The sequence below is a fragment of the Hippichthys cyanospilos genome, chromosome 14 (assembly GCF_059441005.1).
Source record: "Hippichthys cyanospilos isolate Australia breed blue-spotted pipefish chromosome 14, RoL_Hcya_1.0, whole genome shotgun sequence".
In the NCBI taxonomy this organism is placed as follows: domain Eukaryota; kingdom Metazoa; phylum Chordata; class Actinopteri; order Syngnathiformes; family Syngnathidae; genus Hippichthys; species Hippichthys cyanospilos.
The window spans coordinates 13,278,851-13,299,568 of NC_142382.1; the positions used below are offsets into that span (position 1 = coordinate 13,278,851).

Below are 20,718 nucleotides of genomic sequence, written 5' to 3' on the forward strand. Positions count from 1 at the left end.
CTGAAGGTAAACTGTAGCTTTTGAATACTGCTCAATTAATTGTTTTAGTTCTCAGTTAAGGTAAATAATGGTTTCTCAATTATCACTTCCAATTTTAGGCTAAGCAGATCTAGTGTACCAAAACATGTCAGACTCAACTCTTTATCCTCTTAATATTATTTATAACAGACTTGCTGGATTTATCTTGAGGTGTCATTTTATGTACAAATTACTTGACTGGTTCTTGCCAAAATATAGACAATATTTTCATTGGCTGCAGTTTATCTTGAAGTGTTATTTCTTTCTTTTTAGTTTTCACTTGAAACATTATTTAAATTGACTGTGCATGGCTGATTTGTTTACTCATCCTTTTTTCACACAAGCATAGTTTTTTTTTGTTGGTCTATATACTGAATGTTGCGCATGTTATTATTTGTATATGATTGGCTTTTGAGGTGTAGGTGACAGTAATATGTAAAACAACAACAAATTATTCTTTTCTGTATTACAAGTTACCGTGGCATCAACTGCGCAAGTTCACCCCCAAAGAATCCTAGTTTCTACATAGCCTGCTAGCTAACGCAGACAAACCCAGATAAGATGCGCTGATTCTTAAAAAAAAAAATGTTTATCCTTGATGGAAGTCTTTGATAAACTTAGGAGTCTTCTAGTTTTATATGTTCATGATAACATTGCTAAAACAACAAATCTTTGGGTGACCCAAGGCTTTTGCACAGTGCTGGAAAAATAGAAAATGTTTTGTAATGTTTAAAAATGTTAAATACTCTATTTAAATGTTTCTAAATTATTTAAAACGTTCAAAATGCACTTGTCTTTTTAGAGGCAATCCAAAATGCATTCTTACAATTACTTGAATTGAAAAATGCAAAACATATTTAACTTGTTGATTTGTTTAGCTGTATAACTCAATCGTTCAGCTTTTTGCTCATATGTTCAGAATTTTATCAAAATCCTTCGTTTTTTTACTTCTGCTTACTGCTGATTCAAATGCTTAGTTGTTGTGCAGTTAGATCCACCTGCTTTTAGTCAACACTCCAACATTGACACATGGTTTTGTTCAAATGATCTCAGTGATCTGCAAAGAAAAAGGCCAAATGCCAACAATTATGTATTTGGATATTTCTTTGATTCAACTGAGAATATGGATCATTTTGTACTTTTACTGATGCGCACCATGTGTTTAGTATGGACTTAATGTACGCTGTTAGGACACTTGATACATTACAGTATGTCAGGTCACTGATGGTGTCGTGGTTCATTTGTCTGACTTCTGTGAAGTGAGTGTGGGTTCAAATCCAACTCAAACGATGTGAGTGTGAATGTGTGAATAGTTGTCTCTCTCTATAGCTGCCTTGTGATTAATTGGCTACCTTTTGAAGGTGAAGTCTGTCACATGGCTCTTATGCCCTATTGAACAAGTTAAGTGGCATAATAATTGATGAATGGATAAATTTATGCCATGTCAGACTGAGACTGTTGACATTAATGTGCCATCAAGAACTATACTGTAATATTTTACAGATCATGCAAACTTGCAAGTGTAAAAAAAAAATTACAGTGGATCTCCACTATTCGCAAGGTAGAGGAAGTGGGATTAACATTGGGATTAAAAGAAAAAAAAAAGAAAAAAAAATTATATATATATATATATATATATATATATATATAGTGTGTCTGTGTTTGTGTGAGAGAGAAAAGTACAAATCATGCAAACTTAGGAGTTCTGAATGAACTGCAGGTATGTTAGGGTACACTGTATTGTAAAACGTTATCATTGCAATAACATTTTTGGATCTTAAATACAGGTCGCCAATCGTTGCAGAGGATAAGGACCATGCGTATTTGTAGAGCCACTTATACTCAATGAATAATTAACAGCCTCCTTGATGATGCTGAAGTCTCATTTGAATGTTAGCTCATTTTCCTCATGGAACTTTTTTGATGTTCCTTATTTGACACTCTTTGGCAAGAGACTTCTTTTGGCACAAATTTCCCACAAAAAAGCCACAAAAAGCAACAGAAAGGCAAAGAATGTCCCATCTGACAAATATGTCATGGCAAGTCTGAACTCTTGTGTCTGACAGACACAATTGTACTCAAATAGCTTTTACAAGTAGCATTTACTTATCATGAGCTAAAACTGTATGAAACAATTTTTCTGTTCCATAGCTGTACTGTACATACGCACTGGTTTCTACAGAATTTGTGGTTAGAATTTCTGATTCACAGTCAAGAGGTCAAGGGGCTTTCGGCTCAATGCCAGGAATAGTGTGTTTTGATGCATCTTTGCTCAAGTGTGGGTTGTTTGTTTTGTTGGGGAAAGCACCTAGTAAATATACATTTATTGCAAACAAAAGCAGACAAAAGACACTTCAAGCAGATCAAGTCTCCGAGGAGTTGTATTAGATGACGTGACGCCTGCATTCTTCAGTGATTCATATGGATGTGGCCCAAGAGCCGTATTGTACATTGTGTCATTATCGAACTGGGAGGGTGTTATGCTGATGTCGTGCTGTTGATTATGTGAGAGCACACTGCACAGGCCATCCGGTTGATAACTCCTGACATTCCCACAGCTATCACTTTATTCTGGGTCTGTGTGAGAGTGGACATGCAAGACACCGAGCGATTATTAGGTCGACAGAGGTCACTCCACAAGCATTATAACTGAATCCAATACTTTTTTTTATACCAAATTTCTCACCGAAAAGATAATGAAAGCATAGAAAAAAAGAACATTTCCCTCATTATGGTCACTATGATGACATCTACCTACTTGTATCAAAGAGGAAGGGCGATCCGACATGAGGTCATGAGAAATGTATTCTGATGGAAGGCCATAATTCCCACACCCTAAAGTGAAGTCATGTGGTGGGAAGCTGCGAGGAAGAGTCTTGTTATGATTTCACTAGTTATACAGTGCATATAATACGTACATGACCTGTCTGGGCCCATGTGTTATGAATCCCATGTGAAATGTGGGCAGTTTGAAGCACAGCATTACCGTACTAACTTGATAGTAGGTAGTTATAGTTTATATACTCTATGTTAAAAGATATTTTATTATAAGCCTTGACGTGACCATGCAATTGCCAATTTCTGCAACACTTTTACACTTCTCATCTGGGGCTCAATGACTCTGTCGTCAAAACACTGCTGCCGCTTTAGCAACCTACTCAGTAACACTTTTTTTGGTCTCATTCAAAGAACATAGTGACCCATGCAGGGCCAAGGCCATAAGGGGATTATAAAGGGAAACAGTAATGTTATCACTGTAAAAGGTTATGAAAATAGAACAGATCAAGCATTCTTTTACAGTGAGCCGTTTAGCTTTTATCAAGGCCAGTCAAGGAGAAGAGTATCTGCATTGATACATCAGTTGAAAAAACAAAGATTGCTTTCAGTTATTAGATGACACATGGGGGGGGGGGGGGGGGGGGGGGGGGGGGGCCTGAATCACTCACAAGCACAAATCATGTTTGAAGTGATGGAATTGGAAGTGTTAGTGGAAGAGGCAAGCAAACGTATTACAGACAATAAATCAGTCACATCAATGGAAAAATGAGGCTTGCCATTGTTGGAGGCAGTCGCAATGTGGAGAAATATCAAGATGAGATTCTGCATTTAAATGGCAATCCTATATATAAAGACATTGTTCAATTGCCTATATCTTGTTTCTCCAGACGTTAATCCATCATACACCAAACAAGAGTCATAGACAACAGCAAAATAAGATATTTGGCATTGGCAAATAATATTTGGCAAATTTTTCATTTGAGCAACTTGCATCTCACAAATGTATCTTACTTCCAAGTGTCAAATCATTTAAAAGAGGGAAAAACTTCTTTCCAAGAGCATAAGGTTTGTGTCCAATAAGCACTGTCGAAACAAATTTATACCTACAAATCTATATTTTAAAAAAATGGTACACATACATTTTATTCAGTGCAACTCAAGATAATTTAGCACATCTGCAGGTTGCTTCTGGCTCCAGCCTTTCTGTGTTAAGTTTGCGTGTTCTCCCCATGCCTGAGTGGGTTTTCAACAGGCACTCTGGTTTCCTCCCACATTCCAATAAACATGCAGGGTAGGTATACTTGACAAGCTACCTCTTATTCTTAGGTGTGATTGTTTGTTTTTGTATGCCCTGCGCTTGGCTGGAAACCAGCACAGGCTTGATTGAAAAATAATGTATTCATTTGCAAAGTGTTAATTGATTTTGCTGGTGTAACTGTATCATCCTGAGAAGTACTTTTGGCTGTACTTTATTTTACTGTGCCATGGGCCCTTGTGTGTCATTATCTCGTGTGCATTGGTAAATTATCCAATTTGACCTAATTGTTCGGAAAATTATGATTTATATAGGGTTAGGGTTAGGGTGAGGGATAATGTACTGTTTATTCAAATATCCCTGCCAGCGACATGACAAGCAACCATCGGTATAGTACATTTCATAGTATGATACAATGCAGCTCGATTACTGATATTGTTGACATTTGTAATGGATCTCGTGTTAAAGATGATGTCTGATGAATGAACATGTCAAAGCGCAACAATTTAATGTTGCAATAACTAACATAAGGATGCTTTTTAAAAAAAAATATGCAAGCGACACTTCTAGTTGACATCTTTGGTATTTGCCACCTATGCTTCTATCCATTCAAAGTAAAGCAAAACCACCATAAAATGTAAACTTCCTAACTGTTCCCTAACTGAACTGACACGCAACCCCCTCAATTCAGTATGTCAAAACAATGTGTCAACTGTTTGAACGTCTCTTACTGAACGGGATCACAGTAACAAGACAACATGGTTTCACTTTTGCTGTTTTTGCTCTTAAGACACCATTGAGACCTCCAGTAAAATAGCATAGCATTATACTGGCCCAAAGGTTATTGTTGATCATGTTGCAGACGTTTCCGTTTCCTCTGGTTTCTGTGTTTATTGGTGTTAGCCAGTTATTTTGATCTGCCCTGGAAATTACATAGGCTACTCTTGGTTTGGGTATATATGTATTCTTCTGATCTTCCACTTACAGTTTTGACTTAACATCCCAGAAATGTTGATTACATGTTGAATGGAACTTCCTTGTACATTTTGTGTCAGAAGGTTTTATATAAGGTTTATATATATATATATATATATATATATATATATATATATATATATATATATATATATATATATATATATATATATATATATATATATATATATATATATATATATATATATATATATATATATATATATATATATATATATATATATATATATAATATTCCTCCTTAACACAGATTTCAAAAGATGATGAAAAGTGTGATCCATGTATTCTATCCTTTTTTTTTTAAATTATTACCCATATATGTTTGGGGACCTGCCCAGTCAACACAATATGGTACTCAATAAATAATGACTATGCAACAATCTCTTGAAGTAACAAAAAAATCAAAGGGATCATTGAAAACTCGTCAAGAGTAGAATAGCTTTCAACTTGGCTCACGTTAAATTCTATCTCCAACCGACCTTTTAGATGCCCCTACCCTCCAAAAAAAATGCACATCGATGAGGAATTATGAATGCATTACCGCCGTCCTCTGGTCGTAAAATGTCAATGCATCGACAACAAACCTTTGTTGAAGGGCAAACCTAAAACCACGCCTCCATCCAGTGATTGGTGGAATTTACGAGTCTCGCAATTTCATTGGATATCAAACGTCATCACCATGACGAACCCGGAAATTTGAAGAAGATCAGCATTATTGGTGAGAAGCGTGTACTCATGTCTCTTAATTTTCTCAGTTACGGTTTTTGCATGGTTTATGTTTGTTTTGACGCTGTACTCCTTCTATTACATTCGTGTTCCGCCATAATTTGCAACCTTTGCCTGCTAGTGGGAAGCAGTTGCGGAGTAAACATAAGCTACCGCATGGCCGCGCTACAGCTCAAATATATGATGATGCTATACATATGGATGTAGTAATGTTTTCAAAGTTTTTCAGCTGTTTTTTATTGATTTGAAAACTTCTTGATTTCTGAACGCGGCTGTTGCGTCCAATGTTATACTAATATAAGTAAGTATTTGTATTTGAATACATGAAAGAAGGTGTTCTACTTTCATTAAGCATTCCAATAAAGTATAACTCGGACGCTGCCCAATTATTTGGGTAGTGTGTTCTGTATGTTGTCTTTTATTACGCCACGTGATGGCGCACGAGGGCCTTTGGCGTAAATGCATCATCTATTAGACTCAACAGTGTAATGGATGCAAAATCTGTCCCCAGAGATAAAAACATTACAGAGATGTAGCATTGCCAGCGAAATATTAAGGTCGTCTCCAAACATAGCCCCTACAATTTAAATTAAACAAAAACGGTGCAAACGCAAATCAATAAACGCACCTGGAAATGATTACAAAATAACTTTATACTGCAGTTTTCTATTTGTTTGGTCGTTCTTTACCGCTCAACATTTCCAGACGTTTATAAACAACTGGCATTGTAACTGAGGAAAACTGAACAGACTTTTGCTCATCTTTTTGTGTTTTTTTTTTTTTTACTTCAGCTGTGTATATTTAAAGGAAATGGCTGTCTCTGGGAAGATTGCATCTTTTCGCTTGCCTCCCTTGCCCACTGTTAGTGAACTTATAAAGCTGTACAAACTTCGAGCAGAGAAACAGCTTTCCCAAAACTTTCTACTGGACTTGAGGCTCACAGGTTGGTCGTACGCGCACACTCTCTCCTCTTCTTATGCTATCTGCATTGCACCAATACCTGCTACTTCCTATTCCTCATTATTTTGTCTACACCAGTGCACTTGACTGCACAGCCCTACACAGCCTTGTTTTCGGGATTAAAGCAGACAGGCTTTCCTGTTTAGGTCAGGTTGAGATCTGCTAAACTGAATAAAGCTAGTCATCAGACCTTGTGGAGCTTAATATAATTATATGTAATGCACTGCAGGTCTGATGTGTACTTTTGTCATTGGACAAGGTGACCGTTAGATTAATGCATCTCATCCGCATAGCACATATATTACTATATCACATCCTATTAATTTTCCATTTGGATATTCTAGCCCGTTTGATTTCAACAGCTTGTTTAATTAACATGATGCATGACTTCTACAGGGAAAAAAAAGTTTGAATACGTTGTGTAATTTACATGATGCATGGCTTCTACTGATTAAAAAAAAAAAAAAGTACTATCCATTTGTTAAGCACAGCGCGCCATTAAGTTGATCATTCATCTTTATCTTAATAGACAAACTCGTGCGGCAAGCAGGAAATTTGAACAATGCCCATGTGTGTGAAGTGGGTCCTGGTCCTGGTGGCTTGACCCGGTCCATTTTGAATGCCGGGGCAACTGACCTGCTTGTGGTGGAGAAGGATTCACGCTTCATCCCTGGATTAAAGGTAAATGAATCTCCATTCAAGCTGGGTAAATGTCATTGCACTAGCATTTCAATGTCATTGGCTCATTCTGGAAAAAAAGCTTAAACACTTGCATCTGTCCTTTTTAAGATGTTTTGATTCATCTCTTTTCTTGCGCTGCATCATTAACCACCTGGAGTGAGACCAATGAGACTGCATCATTTCAGTGAACGCGCGGTCATATTTTTAATTGGATCTTGTTGCAAATCTGTTTCTGCAGTTGCTCTCTGAGGCTGCACCAGGCAGGTTGAGAATTGTCCATGGTGACATTCTTACTTACAAAATGGACAGAGGATTCCCAAGAAGTATTTGTCAGCCATGGGAGGAGGGTGAGATTATTTAACCAAACAAGTATGAGATCTGTTTATTGTGAGACTCTGTGTCAGGTTATACTACGCATTTTGACGGTGTTCCTCAAACCTTTAAAATTCTGGCCTTGTACAGTACAATACAATGCTAATATAATAACCTACATTGAAGAGAATACACCACATTCAATTCGATTCTCAGCCATCTAGGTCTCAAGGCAGCTGGACATCTTGGTTGCTTAATACATTTCACCTTTACTCCAAAATGCTTCTTTACTTCTAAATCTAAGGTGTGGAGGTACCTCTTCAATTCAGATTACAACCTGTCCATGCTGTTCATTTCATTTACCTACAAAATTCTCAGGTAAGTTCAATAAAAAGTAATTGTCTCAACTACTATACTTTATCATGTGTGATAATTGTTCAAAACAAAGCTGAAGTTGCTAAAAATGGGCATCTCGGTGGTAAAATTATTATTCTCACATTCTAAAAACATATGTGTTTTGTTAATTGGAGACTCCGGGTTGATATTAATGAATAATTATCTTGGCGTGGCCTACAATTGAGTGGTAACAAATTTTCCTCAGCTTCTCGCCCAAAGTCATTTGGGATAGGCTACGACTCACCAATGACCCTGAAAAGGGAAAGCAGGAGAAAATGGATGAAGAGATGAAATTGGTGTCACATACAAATTTATATTTAAATGTATTAGAAGTCTTGAAGTTGATGTTTTTTGGAACGGGAAATAATATGTCCCAAAATAAAAGTGCCTACACCATTAAACATTTAATAACTGTACAGTCAACAGATTAGGTAACATTTTAACATTCTTAACTGTGAAATTATCAAAATAATATCACCATTGCAACAGTCAGTAGACGATTAAAAACTTATTTGACCAGAATTTTATTATTTATCATTGGTACTACTATTTTAAAAGATGAGAATTCTCATCCACGGCACTGAATGAGTTCATGTGTGCGCATGTGTGCTCCACAGCTCCCCCAAACCTTCACATCATTGGCAATCTGCCCTTCAATGTTTCCACCCCGCTCATCATCAGCTGGCTTGAAGACATAGCAAACAGGACGGGGCCTTTTGCCTTTGGACGGACTCAACTCACTCTCACCTTTCAGAAGGAGATCGCAGAGGTGTGAGAACGAACTACATCTTGTCTGCTTGTATGTCTGGAGGTTGCTTTCACGTCTACAAGAGCCCTGGTAGAACTTGTGAGAAACCTGTGGGCCCATCATTTATTTGATTTGGCAAATGTGTGACTGAGTCACAACTATATTAGGGGTCTTAATTAATCAGTCACGATGACTGAGTAATCAATGAGTAGTAATGTGCATTTCCTTTTGTGAAATTACTATACCAACTACTAAGACGTTACGAATGAGCTTATGCTGTTGTAGTGTCTTACCAAACACGTCGCAGTGAGTATTCATTTGTTGTGGGTTTACCTTCTCCAACTAGAGGTTGACAGCCAGCACAAAGAGCAGACAGAGGAGCCGGCTGTCCATCATGGCTCAGTACCTCTGCACCGTCCACCACCGTTTCACCATACCTGGAACGGCCTTTGTCCCCAAACCTAAGGTAGGACTTGACTCTTTTTTTTTTTTTTTTTTTTTTTTTTTCATTGCAGAGTGTCAAACCAATCACAACATATTTTATATTTCATCGCTGAGGCAGTCTGTTTAATCTCCATGGAGCCCTTTTGATTGCTGCCCCTTCAATAACCATCATCTCATGTGTTTGCTTAAGCGTGGAAAATCCACAAAATACACACGCCTCCTTAGGGGCGTGTTGCTGAAATAGCATTTCATCTTTCAGAGCACATTTGATTTATTTATTTTTATTGTTTCTTCAAAGTTCAATGTTAATTTCAATCAGCTGTAAAGTTATGGCTGCAAGGCCATCACTGCCAGATGGTCATGTTGTTATTATTTTCTGCTTCTTCCTGGAGGAAAATTGTGGTACCACAACTTTAAATTTGTGGCCTTCTTCATCTGGACCCGTGTTCCCATCACAAGTCCCTTGTCATGTCACCATCACTCATCGCTCCCTCAACCCTTTTTGCTTCAAGGCTTCATTAAGACTGTGTTGAATCACTTTTGTCTCTATTCTGTCTTTGGACCATTTCTGGGATGTAATGATGCCTGGTGGGTATTTGAGATGTGGCACCCTAGCGCTGCGCCTCGTAATGAGGCCCGAGTTCTTTTTTAGGCCCCATTTCTGCCTGTGTCTTTTAGGCTATGTGTGGATCAGCGGAGGAAGAAAGACACTAGCGCTTACATAACATGTGAATGCAAGATGTTTTTGCATTATTTGCAGGGTCAGGATTTATAGTAAGACTAGAGGGCGTATTAGGAAATAAAAGCCCTGCTGGAAAGGCTCAAAATTAAAATTGCCAGTGCTGGCATCGAGATGTCATGTGAGAAGCCAAGTTTCGACCTAGAACGCAGAAGCAGGTAGAACTTCGAAGTGATATTTAGACACAAAATCCAATGTAACTACAGCAAGCTATGGAAACTGAACTTGGAAAAGGAGACTTAGAAAGTAGACTCTGAAAGAAACTAGGAAGACAACAGCATGACAACTCGACATTGACGTGTCACTGAAAACCTTACTGTCAGACATCATTATAAAGCAAACTAAAGGCATAAACTGCATGCCAACTGATACATCAAGAAACAAACCAATCCCAACAATAAAAGCAGGACCCTTTCGGACAAAGTTGATAAATACGTAAAAATGACGAAGGTGACAAATACATGACTGTAGCACCCGCGCAGCAACCGATGGTGCACCCGAGCTGTTTATTTTGGGACCAAAGACACGATGCCTTCATAAAGGCTCAGGAGGTTCCTTACAACCTGGTACAAATGAAACCATGTTTTTCCTTGAGTTTCTGAATTAAACGATAGGTGTAAAGTTGATGTCAGGGATGGACTTTCGGTCCCTTGAATATACCGTGGTGCTTTAGGACGCACTCTGCATAAATAATTCATTGCCTGTGAGGAGTAAAACGTGGCAGAATGAATGGGACCGGGGCTGATTTTTCATTCTCTTAGAAGAGATGGCTCCCGATGATTATTTCATCACAGTCATCTGCCACTCGGCACGTTTCTTTTACTCTTGTGCATCAAACGACAAATTAATGGGTATCAGCATAATGTGCTGTACATGTACACAACACACATACAGTACACAATCCATACAAACATGATTAGAGAGGGATCACACTGCATTGCAGACGATTCAGCACCCCTCGCATGCCCACACAGGCTATCCTTCCCGCTCTAAATGTTTTAATGGGCACTTGGTGGAAATGATATCATTAGGAAAGATGATGGCGGTTTGATGAGCAGACCCCCTGGTGCTGGTGCCCTATAAAAGATCATGGCGCTCAGGGTGCGTTAATGTGTGTGTGTGTAAGCCCCAGACACTATATGGACTGTAGTTGTGAGACTCCAGGCTGTTATACCGATTTTTCTATTTTTCAACTTCACAGGCTTCATTCTTGTAAATAGATCTTTAGTATGTATGTTTTTTTTTTTTTGGATTTCTGTGCAGAGAAGGATTGGTGAGGTTGACGATGTTGGGAAACGGGGACTAGCTTAAAGTTCAGCTAAGAGGGGTGTGATGAGGAGGTGGTCAAGTTTTTCCACATCGAATTCATCCAAGCATGCCTTTATGCACCCTGCTTGTGCACTGGAGCACAGTAATGCTAAAACACAAAAGGGTCTTCCTCGGTTCGCAACATCGCACAGAATTATCCAAATTGTGATAGTACCATGCAATCAAATTTCAATAGGGAATTGTTTATTTGAAATCTCTCTAACTGATGCTGTGTTTTAAAATATTTTTGTTACTCTCAAAGTCTTTTTAATCATATTTTTGTTTTAATAGTTTTCTCATTTCACTAGTTTTTCTAATTAAATTTTGGAATATTCTCACAAGTTGCTGTTTGCTGGGTTGCTTGAGTGAAGGTAACCTTTTCCGCATAATTACATATACGTTACGAATGTCCGACAGTATGATGAGGAAGGAAAATGAAAGACTACCTTGGCTTAAACATAATGAATATTTTATGGAATGACAAGTATAACAAAACCTTAGCTGAAAATTTCTGCTAGGAAAATTGTTTTTAAAAGGTTGGAGCAGGAAACATGTTACTGATTTTGTTGGGATATTGTAGAGAGGAGCATTATGTAAAACAGTGGACCAGTGCTTTGCAAGCAAAATAATTCAGCTTACTCATGAGAATTAATTTTCAAACACTTATATACACTAATGATTGCCTTCAAGTTTTAACAAGATTCAAGCAAAGGAATTTATTTTAACTGGAATATGCCAGTGGTCCCTTCTCAGGCAATCTCATGGCACATCACCGATAAAATTACTGAAAATAATAATGAAAAAAACGTTTTGAAATGCATTTTGAGTAATGATACACTAGTATTGTTATAATCAAATTAATAATAATAATAATAATGTTTTGATCCCTCCTCAATGTCGTCCCTCGTGGTGTTTGTTATTCTAACAAATTCAATACAATTTATATATATATATATATATATATATATATATATATATATATATATATATATATAAAAAATCCCTCTAATATCAAAAGGAAAAATGTATTTTTCTCTGAGTGTTTTTGCGTTTACCACACACCTATAGCCAATAAACCAGCTCACTGGTCTAATTGTTGGAATTATCTCTCTGCTGTGGGCTCACTGATTGTGCAAATGAAGAGGGATTTGCTCAAATTGATACACAAGAGGGATTTCTTTTTGTGTACGCTTGGCATGCCTGAACCTGAGCGTCATGGTTCTGCCGGAAGCCTGCCAGTTGTGGCTGTACTTAAACAGGTCTTACTTACCTATGCAATCAAACACAAACAAAACTCACTACGGGAGCTGTATAAAAAAATTGTGGATTTCTAGTCTCGTGGGGAAAAGTAATTGGCTTTTGATGCCTATAGTTTCTTTCTGCCGTACTCTTGTTGCCAAAAGCGATTTTCAGATAATAGCAGGTGCGAGACTGCACATATGGCAGTTAGTGAAGTATGACATTTTTTAGAAGTGGTTTGATGTTGTGCACTCACAAGAAAGCAATGAACCATAACAGCATCTAATGAAAGGTTGAAGGAGAGGCCGCAGTGCTGGACATTAAGCCAACAATGTAATGAGGAAGGAATTGTTGAATCCACTTTGCATTAGCGGCTGCTGTTGGCAGTGCTGACATGGGGGAGGGTCTGTCCGATCGTCCTCCCTATTTTATCTGTCAACCTCGTTCTCCTCACCCCCAGGTGCTTGTGTCTTATTGAGTGAATGAGGTTGCCCTTGAGGGTGTCGGAGAGTTGCAATTGGACGCTTTGATGGCGTTCTCCCTAGCGGCATACACCCGAGGCAGATCACACCTGAGCCCTCTTTTCCGCTTTAGTCAAAGTCGTCCACTACAAACATGATCTCAAAAAGCCTGGTCTTTGAATCTGTCCAGTTAGCCATGCAGGATATAGCTATGCTTGCTGGCTATTTGTGTCCACCTTGTTGTCCTTTTTTTTTTAATCATTTTTTTTTTGTGAAATGTAATAAAAACAGCCAAGAGTAGTTTATATAGTGTCATGTTTATTAAGCTTCATAGCTTGAAATCTGTCAGTGATAAACTGTTTTCATCAAATAACTGACCTCTATCATGGCCACTTTTGGGAAATAGTAATACATAAAATCTACATTTCTAATTTTTTTTTGTAATTTGCTGGGTTGAGTCATACAATTTAGGCAAAAAGGCTTTAAATCTATATCCAACTCTATGGTATTTTAATTATTTTTTTTTATGGTTTGACCCAAATTACATTATTTATTAATTTTTGGACAATCGACCAATTTCACGTATTCTTATTTTCTGAGGAATTTTCCGGGTTTTTGTATTTGTGTGGAGCAAATGATACAGTTTTGATCTTAAGAAGTGGAGATAATCTTTGCTGACTATGGAGATAAATTCAGTAGTAATTTATAAAGGGGAAGTTCCCTCAGATTGGTTGTCACAACTGCTTCTCAGTTCAGAGGTCCCGGTTTCAATTTCCAGCTCGCCCTGCCCGTCATGGGTTGAATTTGCATGTTCTCTCCGAGCCCGCGTGGGTTCTCTCCAAGCACTCCGGTTTCCTCCCACAAAACCATCCATGGTAGGTATATTGGACACTCCTTTAAGTGAGTGTGAATGGTTGTTTGTCTCTGTGTGCCTTGCGATTGGCTGGCAGCCAGTCCAAGGTGTCCCCTGCCTACTCCCCTAAATAGTTGGGACAGGCACCAGCGAACCATTGAGGATTGTGAAGATAAGCAGCTAAAAATGATGGATGGATGGACAGGCGGGCGGGCGGAAGTTCCTTGCGCAGGCTGTACTGAACAAAGACAATGCGATTTATAGTGCTGTGAAGAGACTTGAAAAATTGAGAGATTAATTAAGATCTGTAATTAATTGCTAATTTCAAAACTTCTGAGAACCGCTCGCCCATTTTTTTAACATTGATACATTTTAATGTTGTGGCAGATCAAAAGATTGACAACAACAAAAAAAGTGGCTTTAGTTACTTATTCACTGTAATTGAGTTTAACAGACGCCATTTATATTATATAACCATTTATATTTGTATAACCATTCATATTCTGTTGTATTTGAGACTAGTCGCAAGTGCTCTCACCAGCAGGAGGAGTGGTGGTGTATTTTTTCCAGATTGATCATGATTTCAAGAACTTACATTTTAGTACTTTTCTGATCCAATAGACTGGAGCCTACACCAAGAAATTCTCTGTTCCCGTATTCCTGAAAAACTTGCCAACTTGCACTTTTTTGTGTTGAAGCCGACATGTCTCATATTTAGCGACATCTAATTGTGTCTTGATGCTAAACGGCTGTGTATTGAGTTTAGGGGAGGAGCTTGTCACGCCATAGCTTTGTGAAGTAGTCAAAAGAGCTTTGCCACCCTCTTATCACATCTAGACGTGATAACAAACCCATTTTTTTGGGCATCATTTTCATATACATACACACACAACATATTTTTATGTGCATTCACTACTCTGCGGAGTGAATAGTGGAGGTTCCCTCACACACGCACACATATTGTGTGTGTCTGCAGCTTTTACTGCGGCCACTTTTGTAATCATAGTAATTTCTCATTTATATTCTGGTCATGGGTCAAGAAAAACCCATCAAGCCATCGTTACTTTCACAACCAGCCATCGAGATTCATCCCCTCAACATCTTTATATAGAAATGAGCCTATTTGCAAAGAATGCACCTGTGTTCATGAGCAGAATATGTTTCAAAGTCTGCTTCAGACAATGACAAGTGGCACTGTAAGTCATGCCGTAGATGCTTCGTCACGGACAATATTTCTTCCTAAAACTTCAGACGGGCCCCACAATAATTACAATTTGAGGTGGAAATGAGTATGTTTTAAATGCACGCTGGGAAAGTTAAAACAAAAGGTTGAAGGAAAAGTCGTTTGGTAACTATAAGCTGTGTCCCAATTCCAGCTGTATTTTGCAGAGGCCGATTTAAAGGCCTACAGTACTTAGCACTGTGTAAATGTGGCCCTGTTTTACCATTTTGTGGAGAATGCACGGGTGGCTGTGGCTCAATCAGTCATTCCGGTGACCAAACGGTTGGTGTTTTGATTCCCCCACTTATCTTTAGGTTGGGCAAATCAACTTAACTGTATGTATTATAGCACTTTAAAAAGCCAAGACAAGACAGTGATTCCTAAAAGGAACATATTTTATATTTACACTGCTGCAATTCACACCCACCCTTATTCCAGACTTTTTTGACACCACTCCTTTGTTCCAGATTAGAGAGCAAAATGACAGCACAAAATGTACAACAATGGAATGTTTTAAGTAATTTTATATAAACATTATTGCCAAATATGTCCAACTTTGTGGCATGTAAAATCCCAAAACGTCTGAGTCATAACTTGTTAGCCTCCTTACATTGCCACATAAGGTAAAACTAAGGCATGATGGTTTTTAGTTTTATAAGGGTTGATGTGTATTGCAGTATTAAAAAACGTATTGGAAAAACTTGAATATACTGTAGCATTTTTTGGAATACTGCATAAGGCACAGTTTTTTTTTTTCATAGTTTGGCCGGTCCGGCGACTTATACTCAAGTGTGACCTTTGTAGGTTGTTTTTTTTTTCTTTTTGACGCTTGTTTTTTTTTTTAAGGTGTTTTTACTCATGTGTTAAAATATCAGCTCTTCTACTTGATGACAGAAGGTAAACCTGTGCATCCACTTTGTGTTTTTATGGCTGATTCTGATGTTATTTCAAGTCACTGCTGAAGAGCAGATGGTATGACTTAAAATGCATTACCACGAGAGTCCAAATTATCAGAGCATGCCAAAGAAGGTGCCACTATTGCACCAGGTATTTGGCAATCACCAAAACAGAAGTAGAATTGAAAAGGCTGAAGCCAATAGTGGCCATTTTTATGTTTTATTTTTTTTTTTTTAATTGAACGTGTTTTTCTCAGAATCCCTTTATGAAGTAATGAGAGCCTCTCAAAAAGCAAATTTCTGAAAAAATCTGAACGCCGAAAATGTAAGATAGCCACCCCCGGATTCACTTACAACGAGTAAATAGCATTGTGAGAATATACATTTGTATATACAGTAGGTCTGTGCTCTTGCGTACTTTGGTAAGGCTCTACTATTCTCAGGCTTGGGTTTTGTAAAAATAATTCCGTGGTGATTTGTTTTTTCTTTCCTCATGGTGCATAAACGACAACGTACGGAGTGTGATAGAGTCTGTAAAATATGGTAATTTAATAAGATTACATTTCAAAGATGGACTTATATGTTACCTCATTACATCTTAAGTAAGGCAAGTTAGTGACACAGCCAAGCCTCGTTTACAGAATCAGCCAAAAGGCCAGTTGATGACAAGATGGATGTGATTGTAGACGGAGGCATACCTCCCAACAGATGGTCCCCCGTCCAGGCTGGTCGTCAGCCCAGTCTCTCTTGAGTAATAGTTGCACGAGGCGGCTCAAGCCAGCTAACTGAGCCTCGCAGGAGGAAAGCCTTACAGATGTTCGCCATGTACACAGTCATCAGCTAAGACCACAGGCCAGATGAGCTGAGCCTAAATTAAATTTGTTAGTGCCGCATTGAACATCCATTAGGGCTGGTGACTGTCCAGGGAGGATGCAGATGGATTCCGCTCAGTTTTGTTGTTTTGGTTCTCTTCCCAGTTATGCCGTTAGCTTATATTCCCAGTATCAAAATAGCATTATCTCTTCAATTCAGGATGGTGAAACAATGCAGTGGCAGACACAATGATGGATACTTTTGCTGTGACCTGATGTGGCCCAGCTCTGGCTTCAACAGCAGGGGCGCAAATTTATTCAGCAGGACCTCACCGTTTTCTCACCTCCTACCGTGCACACGCTCCACGGCCACTGCAATTCATCCCAATCTCCGCCTGTCTCGTAAAACGGGTCAAACGTGGTATCAAGAGGATCGGGGAAAGTTATTTTCAGGGACCCGTGCCAGCACATTAAACGCCTGAGGGTTTGCTCTTGTTACAAGGTAAAAAAAAATGACTGAAGTTAAAAACAAAACCATTCAACATAAAAAAAATAAATAAATAGAAAAGAAATTGCCAAATCTACAATAACCATTCATTTTCATTCTTACCTATACATCAATTTCCTGCATAATATCTTTCACTTTGCTTCACCCACGCGTCAAAATGACTACGGAGTCCATGCGGAACAGACTTTCCACAATGCGTATCTTCCAGAATTTTTTTACGAACGGACAACATGTCGGACAAACTATTGCTTACGTAAGTTTGCCGATAAAAACACCTGATATGAATCGTCTGAAAAGAAATACCGCAATCTAAATAGCGTAAACAACTCCTGGCAGGCACCGCGTTGGGAAGAGATGAGGAAGTTGTTTCAAAACGCTTGGAAGAATTTACATTGTTTGAATCTACTTGGATTCTCTACCTTGTTTGTAGAGTAGTGTTGTTTGTATGCTGTAAAGTCCATTTACTGCCACCAATAGTTTGGGAGAATATCGTCTGGCTGTGGGGGAAATCCGCTCAGAGTATAAAGTGGTGCAAAACGTATGCCGACGTGTCAAGCATAAACCAAGCTAGACTTTTCCTGCAGACCTTTCCTGTAGTGAATTTAAGTGCAACGCAAATGCTGAAAAAAAAATGGTATTATGTGACAGGGTTTTTTTTTTTTTTTTTTTTGCTTGTATGAGGAACTAAGAAAGAGGGAAAGGCTTCAATGCATGGATTCCTTTCACAATAGAGGAGGTTTTTTTTTTTTTTGCACATGCAGATTTTGTTGTAGAGGAGTTTTACTGTACATTACATTTCAAGGTAGGCAATTTGGTGGCAGAGGAGTAGGGGAATTAACAGAAAAATAAAAATTCCTGATACAAGGATATATAACATTTCCTTCATTTCAGGCATTGTAGTCAAATCTTGGGCTTCGTTCTTCTCACCCTCATTAGTGTTTTTAATAGTGTTCCATATTAACGAGCAGTAGAACCCCAGCAACACCACCTAGTCACTCACATGGTTTTTGTGGCGGGTTGTATTAGTGATTCATGATTTCATTTCCTGTTCTGTATTATAACCAGAACCCATCTACAGAGGTAGTGCAGAAACAAACATTTTTTATCCATTTAGCCTTGCCTGGCCACCATATCCTCCCAGCCATGCATGTCGCCCCGTGTGCCGTACTGAAATATTAAAGGGTCTCCTTTTGAACTGTCACAGTGTATTGTTTTCTTACACCTAGTCCCTTTGTCATCCCCATAGCTTGTACTGCCTTCCTCAGCAGTTTACTGCACTGTCAAGGTCACTGCCGTGGTTCCCCAGCTTTGCATGTGCATTGAGACCATGAGTAACTCCAAATAAAGGAAGGTCATTTTCCCTTCGCCATTGCCACATAGCAATGATAAGAATTTTACATCTCTAGTATGATCATTTTCAAGAATAACTGTAGCATATCTACAGCTTTTCCCTGTATTTTGGCCTATGCATTAATGGCAACTGGCCACACATATTTTTTTCTCATTCTTACCAGCGCAAATGATGGAGTGTGCTGTCTTTGTCTCATTATACCCAATTCTTTCTGTTTGTCCACATTAACTAGAAGGCTGTTTGTAAATCAAGAAGGCAAACAAAGATATATGCAAATATAATGTGGGATATATTCAAAAGAGAGGCTCCCGCTTGAAGGTGTCATGCGTTCACCACCCCTTCGTCTGAGTTCATGTTCAGATATGTCATTGCGACAGCTCAAGGTGGGAGCCTTTGATGGTGAATGTAGGTTAAATACACCGAGGAGCAGATCTTATCAGTGTTTTTCCCATGAGAGGAGTAGCTATTTGAGCTGCACTGTTGCGTAACCACGGAGTGGGAGAATGTGTGAGAGCTGTGAATATTGTGTTTGTTTCAGGAATTTTCTCTGGTTGATGCTGCTCTTGCTCTGTTTAATTGTATTAAAGGACCAAACCCTACATTCAGCATGACAAAGGCCACATGTATATTATGAGAGTGGATTTTAGTGTAAAACAACATTATCAGCATGACTAATTATAAATACCAGTGCTGAATCCTATCATGCATGTGCAGGGAGGTTTTAGTATTCATTCCATCTCTCTCCATTATTTCAGATTTCTTAACCATAAATATGTAAGTACATGGTTCTTCCCTCCTCTCATCAGACAAATGGTAGCAGGCCACTGTGTTGTCCTTTATGAATCACAATATTGCCTGACCACGAAAATAGTTGGACACTACAGTACAGTATTCAGTAGTTATATTAGGTGTCACACAATTTTTTTTTAATTTATTTTGTTTCAATGGCAGTTTATGTTGCATATGGTTGATTCCTGTAACGGATATTCTCCCAATGTTTGGGAGTTCCAGTATTCCAGGGTGCTTTCTGTGCTTGGTGTGTTCACTCCAATGAAAGAAAAAAAGTTAAGATGCATTTAGGATCATAAAAGATCCTGACCTTAATCCTCTTTCACTGTTCAATCCAAATATGGGCAGCATGGTGATGTGGTACTGTACTTAGCATGTCTATCTTCATATTCTACACGCTGTTCTCATCTCATCAAAGTCCTGCCCAAATGGAATTCACATGGTCCTTCTGTGCTTGCATGAGTTTTCTCCGGACAAACTTGTACGCTTCCTCTCACATTCCAAAATAATGCATGTTAGGAAAATAAGAAAACTTTAAATTATCCTTATGGATGAGTGGAGCATTGATTCTTATTTGCCCTTCAATTAACTAGTGGCCAGTCAAGGCGCTACAATGTTTTCTACTCCAAAGTCAGCTGGCTCCTGTTCACCCATGCCTATAATAAAGACAAGTGATAGAGAAAATGCAAATGTTGTTGAACTTGCCCTCTCAAAATTTGCTAACATTACCATATTTTTCACACTATTTTTCGCCTCGTTCGCGTTCGGTGTGCACGCAGCATTATAATCATGTGCACCTTGTATATAGTGTTGTGAATGTTGCAGAACTTAGCGCTGTTAATGAGGTTGTTGTCCCTGTAATTTTGCGACAAAAATGTGACATGGTAACTGGCAGATTTTTTTTCAAATCACATTGTTTACTGGCTTGATATACCGATGGAAAAAATAGGAATAAAGATATAGTAAACACAGCAAAGTCGTTGCCTATGTTATTTGTAAAATTCATAAAGATTAAAGGTTAAAAACTTAAAGGTTGGTGTCAGCCCTTGTCTTCTTAATTATCCCTGATGAACTGGTTAACCACTTCTTTTTTGCTGTGTGTCCTTAATTTGTCCAAATGTGGATTGTAAAACATGGGCTATTCTTAAAAAAAAAAAAAAAAAAAAAAAAAGGCAGGGAACAGGTCATCCACTTATGTCCATGCAGCTCGTCTTCGGCAGCCTCAA

At 38.4% G+C, this 20,718-nt stretch overlaps 1 protein-coding gene across 2 annotated transcripts in view; it reads left to right on the forward strand.

Moving 5' to 3' along the window:
- The first annotated feature begins 5,719 nt into the window (after positions 1-5,719).
- tfb1m (transcription factor B1, mitochondrial) overlaps positions 5,720-20,718 on the forward strand; it is a 31,185-nt gene continuing 16,186 nt past the window's right edge. The window contains exons 1-6 of one of the 2 annotated variants that reach the window (XM_088433263.1): positions 5,720-5,765; positions 6,565-6,716; positions 7,263-7,414; positions 7,653-7,761; positions 8,740-8,891; positions 9,217-9,336. In XM_088433263.1, coding sequence (XP_088289389.1) covers positions 6,584-6,716; positions 7,263-7,414; positions 7,653-7,761; positions 8,740-8,891; positions 9,217-9,336 — 666 coding nt within the window. In that variant the 5' untranslated portion in view covers positions 5,720-5,765; positions 6,565-6,583. The other variant, XM_088433264.1, reaches the window with a different exon arrangement.